Source organism: Helicoverpa zea, chromosome 8 (genome assembly GCF_022581195.2).
Source record: "Helicoverpa zea isolate HzStark_Cry1AcR chromosome 8, ilHelZeax1.1, whole genome shotgun sequence".
In the NCBI taxonomy this organism is placed as follows: Eukaryota; Metazoa; Arthropoda; class Insecta; order Lepidoptera; family Noctuidae; genus Helicoverpa; species Helicoverpa zea.
In genome coordinates this window covers 7,055,267-7,073,664 of record NC_061459.1, presented here as the reverse complement: position 1 = coordinate 7,073,664, position 18,398 = coordinate 7,055,267, and the positions used below count along the sequence as shown (strand labels likewise).

General features: G+C 35.1%; 1 protein-coding gene and 1 long non-coding RNA gene across 6 annotated transcripts; one reads left to right on the top strand and one right to left on the bottom strand.

Moving 5' to 3' along the window:
* Positions 1-184: 184 nt before the first annotated feature.
* LOC124632357 lies at positions 185-17,307 on the bottom strand. Of its 4 annotated transcripts, none has more exons than XM_047167172.1 (5): positions 17,178-17,307; positions 3,701-8,017; positions 3,304-3,421; positions 1,773-1,904; positions 185-1,475 (listed from the first exon to the last, which is right to left on the bottom strand). In XM_047167172.1, exons 2-5 carry the CDS (start codon positions 8,005-8,007, stop codon positions 1,419-1,421), a joined length of 4,614 nt encoding a protein of 1,537 aa, XP_047023128.1. In that variant the 5' UTR covers positions 8,008-8,017; positions 17,178-17,307; the 3' UTR covers positions 185-1,418. The 4 variants fall into 4 exon arrangements, with proteins under 4 accessions (XP_047023128.1, XP_047023126.1, XP_047023129.1 ...); XM_047167170.1 differs by having other exon boundaries at positions 17,103-17,230; XM_047167173.1 differs by lacking the exon at positions 1,773-1,904 and having other exon boundaries at positions 17,103-17,230.
* Positions 16,596-17,454, top strand: LOC124632358. 2 transcript variants are annotated; one of them, XR_006984615.1, is made up of 2 exons: positions 16,596-16,817; positions 17,295-17,454. It is a non-coding gene; the product is annotated as an uncharacterized LOC124632358 (long non-coding RNA). The 2 variants fall into 2 exon arrangements; XR_006984614.1 differs by lacking the exon at positions 16,596-16,817 and adding an exon at positions 17,114-17,203.
* The last annotated feature ends 944 nt before the right edge of the window (positions 17,455-18,398 follow it).

Genomic DNA, 18,398 nt, shown 5'->3' with positions numbered 1-18,398 from the left:
AACCGTAGAGCCTTCTTAGAAAAAAAAAACAGAATTGTCAAGTTTTGCTTCGCTTAAGCCTTTACAATCTTGTGACTTATTATGAATGTCAGAAATAATTAATGCCGCAAAAACAGCTGTAGGTATGTATATTCCGTATAAGTAATCAGAAAGGAACGGATAAGTGAAGGAAATGAAACTGCGATTAACAGCGAGTGTAGTTTTGTATTCTGCATTTAACACTAGATACTTTAAGGTACAATCATTATCGACATTTACCTAATTAGCAGATAGGTATCAATGATTTAATAAGGTACAAAATCGCTTCAGACTTTCAGGAAATAAAAGCAACTCCTTCGCTCCAAGTTGTTAATTTTGTATTATCACAGATAAATAATTAGTATTCTTAGCAATAACAAAATAAGACATTTAACTACGACCTTATTCTAGTATGACAATTATTTGGTCACGAATAGTTAAAACTGTTGAATTTATTCTTTAGGTACCTATTCTTTGACCCATATCGATAAAAGGTCCTTTTCTTATTACCATTATGTACAACCTTATTTTTAGCGCACATGACGACATAAACTAGCACTGAACGATAAAGGACAATAACCATAATTTTGAGTTATTCGTCAAGTCGCCACACTAGACTTACCACGAATGTGTCCAGTTGGTGAAACTTAAAATTTGTACATTTATCATTTCGCCAACCGGATTTTTAGCATTTTACCCGAATTAAAAATAAAAGTACAGTCGAGCACATTGATTTTTTGTGTCACACATTCGTGAAGAGTCTAGCGTGGCGAGATGACGAATAACCCATATTTTCAAGCACACCTACCGATACTTTAATAAGTCTTATCATAAAACATTTGTAACTAAACTAGTCTAGCTATTTACTTAGAATCTAAACATTTGGGTAAGCAGGTATAACTATAAATCGGATAGGTTACCATTTACCTAACTATAGTAACAAGAAAAGAATACGCTGTGAGCACAAGGCTCTGATAAGGTGGTATATTTGCGTTTGGTACCCACAAAAAAGATAATAAATTACACAATGACAGTTTCTACAATAGTAGAATTTAGTGAAACTATAGGTAGGTAGGTAGGTACTGAGCAAATAGGCAGTAGCCACTTAGGCAGCAGATAATCTGCAGCTAGGTACTTACATTTAAATCACGAAATTTTAACAATATTTTCTTAACTGAAACGAAGTAAGTCAGTACCTAGGTAGGGTAGGTAAGTATAAAAAATACAACTTATCGTTATGATAGATAATCTAAATAAAACTACTTACAGAAATCAGTCATGTTTCAATTTGTGTGTTGGTACCTAACAAGGTACTTTGTTACAAAATAAAATGTTTTATTCAAACAACCTTCAATTATTTTAGCTCGAGCAGGAATGTCAAAACGCATTCGGGTGTTAAGTTAATGATGAACTTCGCCTGTCTTCCTGGGTTCTTCGATTTGTTTCAACAAGTTAATCTAAAAATAATAATTATCATTTAGTATTAAGAGAAATAAAACCGCAAACCGAGGCATCCCAATACCACATATCACCAATAAGCACATCCACCAACCATCACCAATAAATAGCTGGTAACGCGCCAAAAGTTAGTTTACATGAGCGCAAAACGGTTAGTAGAGCTTTCAATTTTGAAAATTTACCGATCTCAATTGTTAGTCACGTGCACGACTTATGAACTAGATTAGTACCTAGTTAAATTCGATTATAGTTCGAAGCTGAAAGCGTGAGACGGGATGATTGTTGATATGTAATACCTTGCCGATTTCACTCGGGGATGCGGAACCACGAGCGTTGCCCTTCAAATTTGTTTTGGAATAGGTTTTAAGATTGTCCTTATTACTTTTTATTATATCACTGGTGTGCAACAGCCCTTCTTGTGTAAGTATCTGAAGAAAATGTGATTCGTTAATAAAATAGCCATCAATTTTATTACAGTAGAGTTGTGTGGCTATAAAACACAGTTCTTATGTAGAAAATGGCTGTGAGTGGAACTGGTGTTCCTATATAATAGGTATTTCAATATAAAATCAGACCATGAAAGGATCTTTAACATAACCGTTGTGTTAAGTATGCCATAAAACCTGACGTTTTGGCAGTCAAATGGGGATCTCTGACAGTTCTTGTTTGTCCATTAGTTGATTTGGGGAGTTATAATAACACTGACCAACAGCATTTTTGTTTAAAAGTGAAATATACAGTTTCTTGTAGAATATTAGATAGGCAATCGAAGTCCAGAACATAAAGTTGCGCTAGCACGTCGGGATTGAAAGATATAGCCGTCTTAAAATACTAAAAACGCGATTTTTAACGCTATTTGCCAATTTTTTTAAGGACAGCATTTTTTTTGGTAATTTCTAAGGATTACATAGTACTACTCCTCTTCCCGATTCGAATGCATTTTTAACCGACTTCCCAAAAAGGAGGAGGTTCTTAATTTTCATTTTCATGAAATATGTTTTCTGCTACGGTGGTAGTTCGATCTTCCCTATATTTAATTTGCCTGTTAGTATGAACAAACTCCATATAACTGTAGAATGGTGTATCTTGAGAAAGAACTCGCAAAAATATAACTTTTAGAACGGGGCACACGGGCCACCGGCCACAGCCACAAAACGCTGCCACTGGCATATTTCCTATAATTTTTATACATCTTATATGGACTAGCCGCACACGATCGGCGCCGGTGGCTGCCACACGCTACAAATCGCCGCAGCTTGCTTCTTGTGGCCCGCACCGACCACTATACGGCTGTAAACACTAAACAAGTGGCTGTCGCGTGCTTCAGCTTCTTCTGTGGCCGTTTCTTGCCTCTTGTGGCGGCCTTTGTAGCTGTCGCGTGTGGCCCATGTGCGGCAACACAAAATGGGTTTAATGCGGGGAAAGAGTACCTACTATATGATGCTTTAGTTAGAAATTATCAGATAGTTGTGCCGTCCTCAAAAAAATATTTTATAGAAGATCGCATTTTAGAACTTATTAATAGGAGTATATCTTGAAATCCCGACGTGCTAGTGCAATTTTATGTTCTGGACTTCGATTACGTATCAAATATATACTACAAAAACCTTTGTAACAAAAAAAAATATAATAATTTGTAGACCAGTGTATAGTATATACATACGAAGTTGGGCAAGGCAGGTGATCACATAGACATAAAATCATGTGCGCGTCATCACTTATCACTCTACTTCCCACTTTCTTGCTTGAGTCGCACACTTCAATGATCATAAAGTTGAAATAAGACTGTACCCATAATTATGTTTAAGGTGCATAATCTCTACTTACATAATCTGGATACAAATGCTCAGGGTTAATTTCGGTTCCTTCAAATTTGTCACTTGACTCGTTAACTTTCCATTGCAATGTTATATTCATTGAAGTATTTATCCTTTTAGACAATTCTCTGAAATAAAATTAGAAAAACAAAATAATATCTAATTATATTCGTATATTTCACGACTCGACATGATGAGGTAAGTTTGTATCTTTATTAATAGATTCTTGTGATTTCAAATTTTTGGTTTAATGGTTGACTATTTAATTGAAAAAAACTAATTTCTGAATTATTGATAGCTGTGATAAATAGGGGCAAATATCATGAAATTGTCGTGTCACAAATTCGTCGTGTCAACGTGTCACATAATGTATAATGTCCAAAAGTGAAAATATGGAATGTACTTACAAGTTTATTTCGGCAAAAGCTTTTTCTTCCGGATAAAATTCTGAATATTCAGATCCAGGTAATTTAAAGCTGAGTAAATTATGAAAATTCTTTATTCCTGGTATCCAGCCTAGGCTTGGAACATTTGTACATTCTATGCAAACGTCCGTCCATAGTTGTCCGTTATCTTCAGTTTCACACTGATCTATAGTTTCACTAGTTCTTTCATTTTCTTCATCTGATAAGACGTATACATTAACATCATCGGCATTCCAATCTGTTGACTCGGACATTATGTTATAATTATTCGAATCCAAGAATATACTCTTAGACTTATTATTGAATTCATACTTATTCCTAGAAGCCGATGTCACTTCAGCCATCAATTCATTTTGTATAACTTTTCTATTTATTTCTTCAGGTTTTAAAATAAACATTCCTCTATCTTTACTGGTGACTGGTGGTTTAATGGGATTAGAAACAGAAGGTTCATTTTGTGTTGAATATACGGAGGATATTTTTATTTGAGAGATTGCTTCAGTAACCGGCTCTTGTGAAGTTGTCAATAATGAAGTCACTTCATTAACATTATTATCAATGCCTGTTTTACATATTTGTATCAATGATCTGGTACTATCCATAACACAATCTCCCACATTTATACGTGTGATAACAGGTTTTGGTGCGATTTTAGGGTATTTTAAAGATATTTTTTTTAAAACGCCGTCGGATGCCAGGTGGTAGAAGCCATTCGTTTTGCGTATTTTTATTGGTTTCACAACTTTTATATCTCTTTTGCTAGGAGAACACTCTTTTGATTCTTCATTTTGATTTGTCTCTACACTTTCCGGTAATTTAGTATTCTCTTGTTGGTTTATATTAGTTTCGAGATTGGTACAAAGATGCGCTTCTAAAGGAATTTCACTATTATTTTGGGTATTCGTTGGAGGAACAAATGATAAAGGATTTTCTACAACTTTCAGATTATCGATCTTGTTTGTTGTAATCCAAAACCCTCTTGTTCTTTTCACCCTTACGTTTCTTACGTCTAAAATAGTCTTAATAGTTTCTATCCCCAAAGTATCTTCGATTTCATACGGTCCAACAAAAACACAATATTCGTTGTTGTTGGGAATTGCATATATGCCGAACTGGGGAACTTCAGGTTGTTCCATACATTTCTTAGAAGATAGTCGAACAGTTTTACCGGATAGACGTGCAACGCTAATGGCATTTATAATGCTTTCATATTTAACAAAAAATCCTTTTCTAAAAAATCTTATTTCACTAAAATCATTTTCTATTGTCATAACAAACCATTTTGATGACCCAACATAGTCCACACAGCTTTTACTTTCAGACTCTTTTCTTTGCAAAGGCGAAGTTTGTATTTCGGTTTGTTCCGTATTTTCTGTCAACGATTCCTCAGACACTGCATTGTTTTGATTAAAATCAGCTGACATGTCCGTGTCGCTTTCATCTTGCGGATTCATATTTATTTTTGGGGAAGCATCATGTTCCGCACCTGATCCATCACTCTCGCTTACTTTAGTCACAGAGCCTATTAATTCCCAGCAAAAAGACAAACCTCGTAAAATACAAAAATTGTCTTTTAGATCAGTTGCATTTATAAGTAAGTTTTTTACGGTTTGGGGATATTTGTGTAACTCCGCAAATCGGATATCATTTATATTAATGCAATTTGCAAAAAAAGAATTGTTGGTATTTACTGCCATAAAAATTCGGAAAGGCTTTTGACGTGATACTAAAAATAGGTTTTTGCGTTCTCGATATCTGGTTAGAATAAATTCCCAGGAGTGTAACGCTACTTTACCTAATTGTGGCGGTTCTAAGGCATTTTTTAAAAAACCTCGATCGTTTCGCTGTTTATATATTTTGTAGTTCGATTCTAACCACGACACGAGTTTGGTCTCACTTAGTAAACGCTTTCTGCTTTTTTTATCAATTTCTGACAGATTTTCTGAGTCATTGGCAGTTTTAACAGTTGTTTTAGTCTTTTCACTATCAATTTTTAAATTAATTGAATCCAATCTCTCTTGAAGTTTTTTATCGTGCTTTTCCATTTCCAATATTTTACTATTTGTATTTTTATAATATCCATTAGTGTATTTTCTTCCAACGTATGCACTCGTCCTTGAACATGTATTTGTTTCTTCATCCATAAAATCCAAAGAATTGCTATCATCAGAATAAAATGATTTTTCACTGCTTTTGTCCGTATCTCTATTGAAATTTGTCATTTTTAATTGTCTTAGAGTATATCTTGAGTTCTTATTCCTTTGTATACCCGTTGTCTCTGCATTACTTTGACTTTTAATTTCATTCTCAGAGTCGTAATTATTTTCTTCAGTATTACTGTAATATTTAAGTTTATCAAAACTTCTTGATTTGTTTACTTTCTTTGGTATACTTTCAAAAATTTTCGATTTTCTGACTGAATTTGTCCATTCTGTAGGTTTCTGTTGCTCTTTCATTCGTGCTGAAGGACATTCCTCGATTCCAGTATCATCATTCGCTCCTTTAAGGTTTTCTAAATCCTCAACATCATTAGTTGTTTCTTTGGACAGTGATTCTTTACCGATGTCCTCACTTATATTTGTTTCGGTAAATTTGCCTTTACAAAAACACTTATATAGGTTATGAACCATACACCATGGTTCTATATTATTACAATCAAATTTTATTGCTACAACCGAAGCATCTAGTCTTTTGTGCTGTTCTTGTTTTGAGGTCACATTGCTGTAAAAATCGGCATATTTTTTGGATGGTTTGCTATTCCTTTTTTCTGTCTTTAATAAAATTCTTTTTTTTCCAGCTACTATAACAGTTTGATGAAATTTTTGCTCTTCTTTCGCTAAATGTAAATCAAACTCATTATTTAGTTTTATGAGTCCAGGAAGCAGATCTGAGCATTCTGCATGTAATGGATCATCTTTGTACATGTCATAGCCACATTTGCAATCAAAAATGCATTCGATACGACCACAATGCTGCCTCAAATTGTATTTGCCTTGCAATGAAGCGCAAACACAACCCAAAGAACAGTGCTTATTGTTGCAGCTTTTTGTTATTTGTGGTTCTTCAATTTCAGGAAGTGTTATCACCCTAACAGCAAGTCTGTCTAGTTCGCCAAATTTTCTTTTGAGCTTGTCTTTTGCGTTTGTTACATCCATGGAGTTCAAATCAGTTAATGGTTCCGTCTCTTTTTCTTGAGTAAATAATGTATCTTGAGTTAAGTTTATTTCTACAGAATCTATCATTTTATTTATAATATCTAGTATTTCAGTTTTTAATCCTGTTCTTGCTGTTCGCCTGTCTCTCTCTGTAGCTCTCAATCCAGAATATTCGGAGGTGTTCAAAATATTATCAGCACCACGGCGCATTAGTAATTTATTTTGATTATATTTGTAAGCTAAATCAAATGTAATGCAATCTTTGTTTATTTGTACAGCATTTGATTTTTTAATAGTACCTAAAACAGAAACTGCAAATTCAGCCCATTTTCCGGTTATAGTGCCATCCCCAGGACGGAGATTATTAAGATACTGTGTTATTATAGGCTCTGAAGCAGTACCATAAGTAGGTTTGATGTCCAGTCCTGGTTTTGGAAGATGTATGAGTTCGGTATTACCTATGTGGTATTTTTGAGGCGAATCATCAAGAAATTGTTTCTTACAAAGAGGGCCTGGTTTAAATTGAACGACTAACGAATTTCTTAATAGTCCTCTTTTTCTTATTCCAAAATTGTTCTTTAATATGTGTTTCTTTGTATTTTGTTGTGGTGGTGACTTAAATGATAAATCATAGTTATTTATTATTTGCTTCCTACCACCTAAACTTCCGTTCACTTGAATATATTTCCCATTCCATTTAACAAATTGGCGTGGATTTTTGTGATGTTCTGGATTCAGATTAATTAACATCTGCCAAGTTGACCTTGTAATAGGAGAGTCACCTCTTAACAGCTTTGTAGCCAAATTTTTCGTTATCTCATCACTTGAAGAACCATGTCGTATTTTTTTTAATAAAGTATTTTGCTGCGTTTCCAGTTCATTCAATAAATAAGAAAATGTATCTAGTTCAAACAATTTTCTGATATCTCGAACAGTTTTCACTTTCAGTCGCGATTTTCTTTTCGGTGTATAATATTTACCAGTTTTTGGGATGTAATCGCAAGTGTACTTCTTTGTTTCATTAACTTTAAGAGGTTTAGCGGGAACAATGTTCAAAAGGTCGTATAAATTATTTTTGTGGTGATTCCCAACCCTCGTTATTTTGGAGGTAAAAACAGTAGTGCTGCTGTCCATCTTTAAATATCTGCAACAAAATTAGAATATTTTTCATTGGGTTGGACGTTGGACATCTGTCGGATCAGATATATTTAACTATTAGCACAGATACCTTAATAGTATTATGACTGGGCCACACATTGAAGATACCCAAACAACCACCAACCAACGTAACCACCACCACACGTTGGTTTTGCACCAACGCCAACGTAACGTTTTGCGCCCACCAATGTGTGTATCGGTACTTTGACACAATGTAGACGGATGTGATGGATGCAATGCCAATCACTGTCCAATGCCCAAAACCGACGCGCTCAGTGTCAGTTTTTGATACAAGTTCAAAGGAGAGAGGAATTAAAGGGGAGTGCGCGGGGACATCTTGGACACAACGCTACGCTCGCACCACACAATGGTGTCTGTCACTTGTCTTCTTGAGATGTTATGTGATGTATATGTGAGACTCTACAGAAATGTTTTTAGCTTACCCACCTATACGACGTCACTAATGCTGAAAAAGCAGTCGTTAATGACGTTATCGCTCCTCTGCAGCTGGGGCTGGCCCAATGAGCTCGTCCGTTTCTGTTGTTTGGTTACAAAGTTTTTCATTGAAGCCAATGTACTATGCAGTAGTTTGCATTATTTCAAATTATAGCTAATATTGGACGCAAAGTTGAATCCAATCGCTTTACACAGATAAACCACTCCATACAAAAAAAATACATACCTCTCTAATGTTATAAGAACGTACAAATTCCGCAAGTTATATGTATAGGATAGCTACGTTAGAAACTGAACCTAAAAAGCTCGAGCGCTCGATTAGTGTTCCAATGCGAAAGCAATGCAATAACGCACAGAGCAGTGTCCGCGACCGTGCCGCGACCGTGCCGTGGCCGTGCGTAGGGAAGGGTTGCTTCTTATAATATTTTAAGTTACACTTATTTTAAGATATATTTTTTATTACAAAAACTAATATCATGATTATTTTCTTTAGATAGGTCTTACTCAAATGAAGTATAGGCACAGATTACTAAATATTAAGTAATACGTAAGTATAGATACTTTTTTTTATCGACGCCAAAAATCATCCAATTACCCCGAAAAGTTGCATTGATACTTGCCTGACCTGGGATCAAACCCGCGCCCTCATACTTGAGAGGTTAGGTAGAGAGTTTATGTAAAGAAGCGCTAAAAATAATTTTAATAATTCTAGAATGAAAAAATTAATTAAAATCTTCTCATAATGCCAGAGTTATTAGCTTCTAAAATTCGAGGGGATATCGCTATCCTTTTCTCGCTAGAAGTTTGACGGTACTGAGACGCCACGGCAAAATAATGCCTCCATTTTCATTTTTTTTTCATTCGATATTTTTTTTTGCATATTAAATATTTCGATGCTTACCCTATTCGGTTCATTTCCGTGCGATCTATTTCATAAAAAGTGTAACTATCGGTACCTAGGTAGGTATACTTTTTGTGAAATACATTTCTTGATGATGAGAGACTTTGAGCTTGTGAGGTAAAGACTAATTATTTTGTTTTTTTTTAGTTACTTATGAATATTTAAGACCGCACCGCGGATTTTTTGATTTTAGATAGCTCCGCCCACTACACTTCCGCGTCTATCGCGTCGCGCAAGCTATACTCTTCACTCAATGTGTAAAATTTGAATTTCGCGCCAATCGCACACGCCGAGGTCAGCGCGGGGTCAGGAGAACCGAACAGGGAAGATAGGGAGCCGCAACTTACCTAAGTTTTTTATTTTTTGATCGGATTTTTTTTTTGTTGTACTTACAAAAATTATTTGTAATGAAAACTTTTTATGAAGAGTAATATGATAATTTGGACGCGTATGGTTGTGTGTATGTATGTGTGGTGTGTCGTGTATGTGTGTTTGTATATCCAGAACGGATGAATCGATATGTATTTAGGTTTTTTTGTTTGAAATGAAATTAATCGGGAGTGTTCCTAGCTTTATTTGGTGAATATCGGCCCAAGATGGCCGCCGCCACAAAATGGCGAATAAAATATTTTTTTTACAATTCCTTCAGTATGGATATCAAATGAAAGGGCTTGATTAGTATGTAGAATCATGTATAATATTATTTAAAGTCCAAGATAGCCACCGCCAGAAAATGCTGAATTGCATTGTTTTTTTATAGGTCTCTCAATATGGGTATCAAATGAAAGCGTTTGACCAGTGTTAAATAATTTATACTAATGTTATAAAGAGGGAAGATTTGACTGTTTGTTTCTGTGGATTGTATAAGCTCTGAAACTGCTTAACTGATTTGATTTGCTTTCACAATTAGAGATTTACACTATCCCCAGTGAATGTAGGCCATATTTTATCCGGGCACAGGAAGAAGTTCCCCGGGAATGCGGCTAAAATCGCGTTAAACAGCTAGTAAAAATTAAGTGGTTAAGGAATAAAAGCGTCGCAGATCTTGTGTGTTATGTATGCTATAAATGTATGTAGTGAAGCTGTAAGGTATCAAAGAAGTAATGAAGCTAAGTAATTCATTTTTAAACATATTTATTAAAACTGAAATATAAATAATAATATAATGTAAAAAAAAAGAATTTATAGTATAACACGGTCTCATAGATTTTTTGTTCTCAGAGTGCTTATAGTAAGTTCAACTCAGTCTTGCGCGCGGTTATGTGTGGGTAACCCTTGTATATATACAGTGACTTTGTGTGCGTGACAAGAGGTACAGTCGGGTACAAATACAGTTATTTAGGGGTTACGGCTGTTTAAGGAAAAACAGTTATTACGTAATTTAATGTTTATTTATCTGTGTAAATATCTATTGAAATTATTAAGTTAGTTTTTGATTTGTTTAATACCCAATAAAAATATTTATTTATTTATAATGATTCTGAATCGCTACTTGAAAAATCAAGTCCACACTTTTATTTATTGTCCTCGTACCCCGAGCTAGAAAATATGTAAGGAGTATTTAATTCATCTTAGATATTTCACCTCATTTATTTCTTAGATACTGTCAATGTCAATTTGAAAAAACTTATGAGAAAATAATGAAAAACTGTAAGATGTAATAATAAAAAGCTTTGGATGTTGTTTCATTTTTTGAAACGCTACCTGACTCCTTAAACATTTTCTTCGTGAACAACTAGACATTTTTGTAAACGACTGTACCCATAACAAAAAGCGATAAGAACACGTCATGCTCGGACGACGTCACTGTCACACGAGCGAAAGTTGTATATTTACAAGCCGACGCACACATAGGGCCGCGCGCAAATCTGAGTTATCGTCACAAATTATTATACCTACGGCCGGAGCGACAACATGCGCAGGTCCGACCTCGACGAGGGCTATCGCCGGACTGGCTCGTCTCCGTACACATTGTGTATCAATCGCTAGAGCACGGACATAAGGTTCAGAATTGCGTAGCGTCTATCATGATCGCTGCCGCTCAAAAAATCCAATATCTTAAAACTTTAATTAAAAATGTTTGGTAATAGTTATGGAAAAATGACTTTGACAGAACGTTAATATTGATGTTAAGAATATATCAGAGTAATTTTGAAACATAAAGATAGTGTAACTTCCTTGTAATTTCAAAAATAGTACTTTTTTAGACGTGTTTTCGGAATTAATTATGATCGAGTAAAATTATCAGTATCGTGTTTTCGTTCTGGCAGAATCTAGATAAAGATATCAATTTACCTATATCAAAATTTCAGATCCATTGGTAAGCGGGTAGTCCTATAATTTGGCATGGCAAACGGCTATCAAAATCACGGTGGCGTCTTAATTTTGTTTTGTTTAGTTATCAGATTTCTTTAGTTGATTTAAAAATCTCAAACACAATTACGAGTACTTGCGATTGATTTGACTTAATAAACCACTTTGTACCTAAAAATGTTTTATTTCCTGACTTTAGAAATGTATCTAATGAGGCAACCCTGGCACTTTTAAATTGCTATAGGTACAGCGATTGTATGGAGAAGGGAAAAATATCAGGGTAAGATTGCCCATCCACGTTAATAGGAAAATATTCATGATATGGCGTAACTTTCTTTAGCTATCGCTTGTTTACATTGCCAGAAAGCTTAAGCTAGTTTTTATGGCATTGAAATAAAGGTTATAATTCCACTAAAATCATGGTGGGTAAAAGTCCAGATAATATTGCCCGCCTCAAAAATTGTTTATATGATCAAGAAAGCGATGTTAGATTTTAATTTATTGGCTAACCAACGCATGCGTTTAATCTTAGCGTTGCCACAGATAAAAAATATGTATAAAAAAATGGGGATAATGTTGGCGTATTTCACGGTAAGTGTTCTTCTTTTTTAAAATAACTTTAGAATGAAAATTAAATCATCATCACTACATAGTTGATAGGTATAACTGTAGTAGGGTGCGTCTACACGGTCCAAGTAGCTTGCGCAATGCGCATGTTGAGGCACATGCACAGGTTACATGCATTTCAAAAGCGGGCATCATCTGCTGGGAGCGCGGTGGTCACATGCACTATGTAGACCCTTAGACAAAGTCGCTTTCTCTGTCCCCCTATCCGTATGTATCTTTAAAAATACGCAACGGTTTTTGATGCGGTTTTTTAATAGATATAGAGTTATTGCAGAGGAAGGTTTATAATGTATTTAGTATCGGCTTAGACCCGTGCGAAGCCGAGGCGGATTGCTAGTAAAAGTTTAAATGCGGTACCTATATTGTTAGTAAATAAGTAATATTTTGTTCGTTGCATATTTAATCTAATTTAAATATGGGAGATAGGTACATCATTTAATTCGAAATTTACATCATAGATGGACTGCAACGTCTGCAACTGCAATTTTGTAACATTTTTATTGTTTACCTAGAAAAGTATGTTTGGGACTTTTCATACTTACTGGTAATGGGAAATGTGCAATGGGCTGAGGAATATTAGGTTAGGTTATCCATTATAACCAAACAAACAAAGTTTTCCTCTTTGTAATATTAGTATAGATATAAATCTTTATTTAATTCAGGCATCAAGGTCCATATCAATATATCGGGAGTGGCGTACCTAATCATATGAAAAAAAAAATACGTTAATATACTGGTTAATATAATGTCGATTAGCACAAAGAAAAAAATAAATAAAATACGTAAAAACAAAAAAAAATATTTTTTAAACAAAGTAAATATAATAAAAATATGCGAGAATTAGAACACGGTGTGTCGTTCACAATCACATTAAATCCTATCGCATATACTTTATGATATGGTTAGTCATTAGAAATTCTCCCTTGAAAACTGAGCTGTCAACTAGTCAAAACATTGAATGCTCCTATCTATATGGATCTCTCATTACTCCTCTTTACATTTATGATGTTGTAAATTATGAAAACAAAAAATGACTCCTGTGGCTGTACCACTGAATGGATTAGGTTAACTTTTTACAATTCACCATAGAATATCATAGAGTACATGTATCATAGAGTACAAGATAGGATTTAATGTGATTATTAGGTACAACACACCCGATATACTTACAATACTATTTATCTACCTATAAAAAACTTAAACATACTATAAATATAAAACCTAAATATTCTTACAATTAATGCACACGAAGTGTCGGCGTTTTGTTTCGCTGACTAGTGTCACGTAGCCGGCCACGTAATAGGGTATTTTAGTCTAGATGAGAAAAAAATTAAAAGTGTATTACAATGATTGTTTAGAGGAAAAGCAATCGGGAAATGTTAGTTTCACTTCGTAAGGTACATAAATATATTTTTTATTGCTGTTTAAAGTTTTTAGGTTTTTTTATCTGTCTTTGAACACTACGAAATGTCGCCGCCATGCTAATGACGTCATTACGGTAGGTACTCATTATTAAAATTTTCAATACATATCAAAATATGTATTACTGACAGCTGTAGTACTAACGTAATGACGTCATGACCAAAAAACAATCATGGCGTCCGTTGTGTGCCGCGTTTTCGCGAAATACGCGCGAAATTTGAAATTATGATAAAACAATTAATTTATATTCGTACATAACGTGAGAAAAAAAATATTTTTAATTTTTTAGAGATATATTAAGACTAAAGAATTTATTTAAGATATATTTCAAAAATGCATGTAATACCCTATTGGCGGTACACTAACACAACACCTTTAGGCCAGAAATCTTCCTTGAGGACCCTTTCAATTTCAAGACTTGTCTCGGCACATGCACCACGAAAGTCTTAAAATTAGTGTTGCGGTGCAGTTACCACCTCTCGACTCTCAAGTTCCAGCCGGTCTTGACGCGCAGATATTCCACGACCTCATCAACCTTCGTGGAATGGTGCAGTCTGGGGCCCGATTCTCCTAAGTTACCTAATAATGTCAAAATTGAATAGAAATCGAATAGCAATATGATCGCAATAGCAGTTTTAACCATATCGGGCATTCTGCTACTAATATAAGACCAATCGTATTCCAACGACATTCGATTGGTTTGAGATTGGTCTGCTATTTTGGTGATTTTGGTATATACTGTAGTTTGCTCTACAATCATATTTCAATCGTAAATCATTTGCAGACAAATGATTTATTATTGAATGACAGAAAAGGATAAAAACGTTTATTTTAATGAAAAAATAGCGGAATGCCATATACGCTTCAATCGTAATCGAGTCGTGATTGGATCGCACTCAAATGTGAATCATATGTCGCTTAAGTAAAATTAGGAGAATCGGGCCCCTGGACACGTACAGAAGCGTCGGCAGCAGAATATTGGGCCCTGCCAGCGCTGCGCTAAATACGACAAGGTTTTTTATTCTTCCTTTTCTCCACCTTGACGAAATCAGCCCAGTCTTCTTTAATAAACCTGCATCGCGGTGTTTAGAGTTTCCGACATCTGATTTTCTCGGTTTTCGGGGAATTGGGGATTTCGTATTTATTTCAATAGTGTTTCTTCGTATTAAATTGCGTTAAAGTCCCGATTGTTTATAAATGTGTATGTGTACAAATCGCGAAAGTTTAAAAATATTGGCATTATATGCATTAAAGGTAAAGCTTATGAAGATGATGCCTATAGGTGATATCCTGTAAACGATTATACGTTATTTTCTATCCTAGTTAGAAGTTCCCTTAACGCAAGGGTAAAAAATCTGAGCTTTGTACTCAACTAAAGGTTTTTAACTAAACTTCCGCAACTTGTGCAAATATAGATAGGTACCTTATCGGGATTTCATCGGGATGTGTTGCGGTCCTGGGGCCCGATTCTCCTAAGTTAATAATGTCAAAATCGAATCGCAATATGATCGCAATAGCAGTTTTAACCATATCGGGCATTCTACTACTAATAAAAGACCAACCGTATTCGATTGACATTTGATTGGTGTGCGATTGGTCTGCTATTTTGGTGATTTTGGTCTATACGGTAGTTTGCTCTACAATCATATTGCAATCGTAAATCATTTGCAGACAAAATTATTCATTATTGAATGACAGAAAAGGATAAAAACGTTTATTTCAAAGAAAAAATAGCGGAATGCCACATACGCTTCAATCGAAATCGAGTCGGGATTAGATATCAGTCGAATCGAGCCGAACGTGAATCGTATGTTGCTTAAGTAAAATTAGGAGAATCGGGCCCCAGGACGATAAAAAGGCTGTAACAGTGTTGCGGTGTAGTTCAGCCCCAATGTCGGGTAAAGGAAAAGGTATCTTTATAGTACATCGCTCATGGTGCTGATTATGTAAAAATATTTGTACTTTATTGTACTTTAACTTTGTTTGGCCGTAGTCTATCTCGTCAAAGCCGCTGCGGATCGATCGATCATAAGGTTAGGTTAGGTTAGGTTGGTCCGTGGATTGGTTTCACTCATCGACTCTTGCGAATACCACGGCGGCAAGCGAATTACGTGGCGGTTTTCCGCGCTGTCAGCTGGAGTTTGCGTTATAGATTTCATCGCGGTTGGTGTTAAAGCATCTCATATTTTTCTAACATAAGATTGGCTTTACCGACCGCGGCGGTGCCCGGTACCGTGTTTGAATATCTTTACGGATAGTCGGATTATAGAGCCAAAATATGACAAATACTGGGCCCATTTGGATGGTATGGTATCCTGTTATACACTGAAAAATACTCGGATATTCGGAAAAAGATAAGGTGGATGATGATTAAATACTTAAGTTCATAATTTAACAGTACCTACTACTCTGTATATAATTTAACTTAACTAGTTCTTAGTATGTATCTTGTTTGACATTTGAAAGTTGGATAAAATTACTATCTTTAAAGTATTTGTGTGTTTTGGTTTTCTTGTGTACCAATGTCGGTAAATCACTCATTAAACCTTACCATAAGGTTTGATGGTTTGTTTGAACTCGCTAGTCTCAGAAATCGCTGGTTCGATTTGAAAAATAGTAATATTTTAGTGATAAATATAGCCCATATATCAAGGGAGGATATTGGCTAGATTATTTTTACGTGCGTGCGTGCATAAGTATATTCATGGGCCGGGGGGAAACAGAAGCTATTTAAAAGATATTAATTGGCTAGGCCTCAGTAGTTAAGGCTTTTTTTGTAGGAATTCATTGGCTATGTTTTTGTATTCATTCTTAATGTTATTTGCTACGTGGTAACGGTAACACGTGTTAAACAACAAGTACCTGGATACTTAATCGATGCACACAGGTGCCTTCTTATGCAACCTGCCACGTGCTCCCGCCCGCGCGCACTTCACACGAGCGTAGTGTTTGTGCTAAGAATTTAGTAACCTGCCGCCAATAAGTTTGGCGAGAGAGTCAATTTTAAGACATCAACGTTCGGTGCGAAATATTTATTGAATTCCATAGCCATGCGACTCATATTCAGGTAATTAACGTAACAAGGATCAGTCTGGCAAATCTACACCAGAGATTTAACTCATCAGAATAGGTATGTCCCACTTGGCTACCCGTAGATGCCTAGTACCTCGCCTTAAGCCATTTTCTTGGAACTTCCACACATATATGTACTACACATATATGTATACATGTGATAAAAAGATAAGGCAGTTTACATTTTTGTACCTAGGTATGTATAATTCTTAAACGAGCAGTAGAGATTTACTATGTGGTAGGGGTTTTAAATGGTATGTATAAAATAATAATAACATACCTCTAAATGGAGTCCGTAGACACGCACTTTAACAAGATGGCCGCCGTTGCACCTTGTATATAAGAAAATACTAACTTGTTAAAATCATCGGAATCTCAGTAGTCGGTATATTGTTTTGGTGTTCTTTTTGCTCTTACTTGATTCAATTTTATGAAAAAACTAATATTTTAATATAAATTTGTCTCATTTTAGGTTATGTTATCAGGAGTCACTCGCACAAATTGACCACAGATTATTAAGAAAACCAGTTTGTGCAACGTTCAGAAATATGCTGATTAGTTAAGTGATCCAACTTTTTATTTTCAAATAAATACTAGTAATTGTAACATATTAAGAGCATTGTTATTTTGCATTTCTGCTGTGATATTATTTTAAAGCATGAAACAAGTGAATAAATAGGTATTAAAAGGTAAGTGGTAACCTTCACCCATAAGTGATGAATAGCTTGTAACGTTCTTTTATAGTAAGGACACAGGTTTTTCAGATTTTCTTTCACTTTACAAGTTTAATTTCTTTAAAATTCTAAAAAACTATCAACCTAACCTCAAATCGTTCAGCTACCATTACTAATACAACAAAGATTGAAGTGATTAGGTACGTTATTGGCACAGACATATTTATTATTTTAAATTACTAGGTATAAGTATTTTTGATTACCTACTTAAGGATCGAAAATATTAAAAAAATAAAATTTGCTCTAAATAAATAATAGGTAGGTAATACCTACATTATGAAACACCTGCGTTCCAAATCTGTCATTTGTATACTTAACCTCTTGCAGACTCGGACTTGCTAAAACTTTTTCTACAATGACGAAATTTTGTACCTGAAGTGATGGAGAAGGTAGTCAGGTATATGTGACGAATTTTCGAATTCATTGACTGATTAATGATTAATGTTCGCTCAATGGATAGGTATGTGCAAGTAAAATATGTAGGTAAACTTAATTTCGGAAGGCATGATAAGCTGTCATTTGAACATCTTTGGCACTCGTTACGGGTAGTCAGAAGCTAGAAAGTCTGACAACCAACCTTACCCAAGGGTATCGGGTTGCCCAGGTAACTGGGTCAGATAGGAAGTCGCTCCAAGTAAGACAATGGTACTCAGCTGTATCTGGTTAGACTAGAAGCCGACCCCAACGTAGCTGAGAAAAGGCTAGGCATATGATGATTGCTTTTGCATGAGAAATCAAGACACGGCCGAGAGTGTATTGATTTGTTTTCTACATGGAAATAGTAGGTACTTACCAAACATTTTACCTACTGACTAACTTGAGAACCACACCAAGTGCAGGAA

What these genes read in the sequence shown, in the direction of transcription:
- LOC124632357 (XM_047167172.1), bottom strand. Translation starts at nt 8,007, where the DNA reads ATGGACAGCAGCACTACTGTTTTTACCTCCAAAATAACGAGGGTTGGG. An exon ending in GCTTTTGCCGAAATAAACTT is followed by an intron (nt 3,422 to 3,700) that starts GTAAGTACATTC and finishes ATTTTATTTCAG; the next exon opens with AGAATTGTCTAAAAGGATAA. An exon ending in CCCCGAGTGAAATCGGCAAG is followed by an intron (nt 1,476 to 1,772) that starts GTATTACATATC and finishes TATTATTTTTAG; the next exon opens with ATTAACTTGTTGAAACAAAT.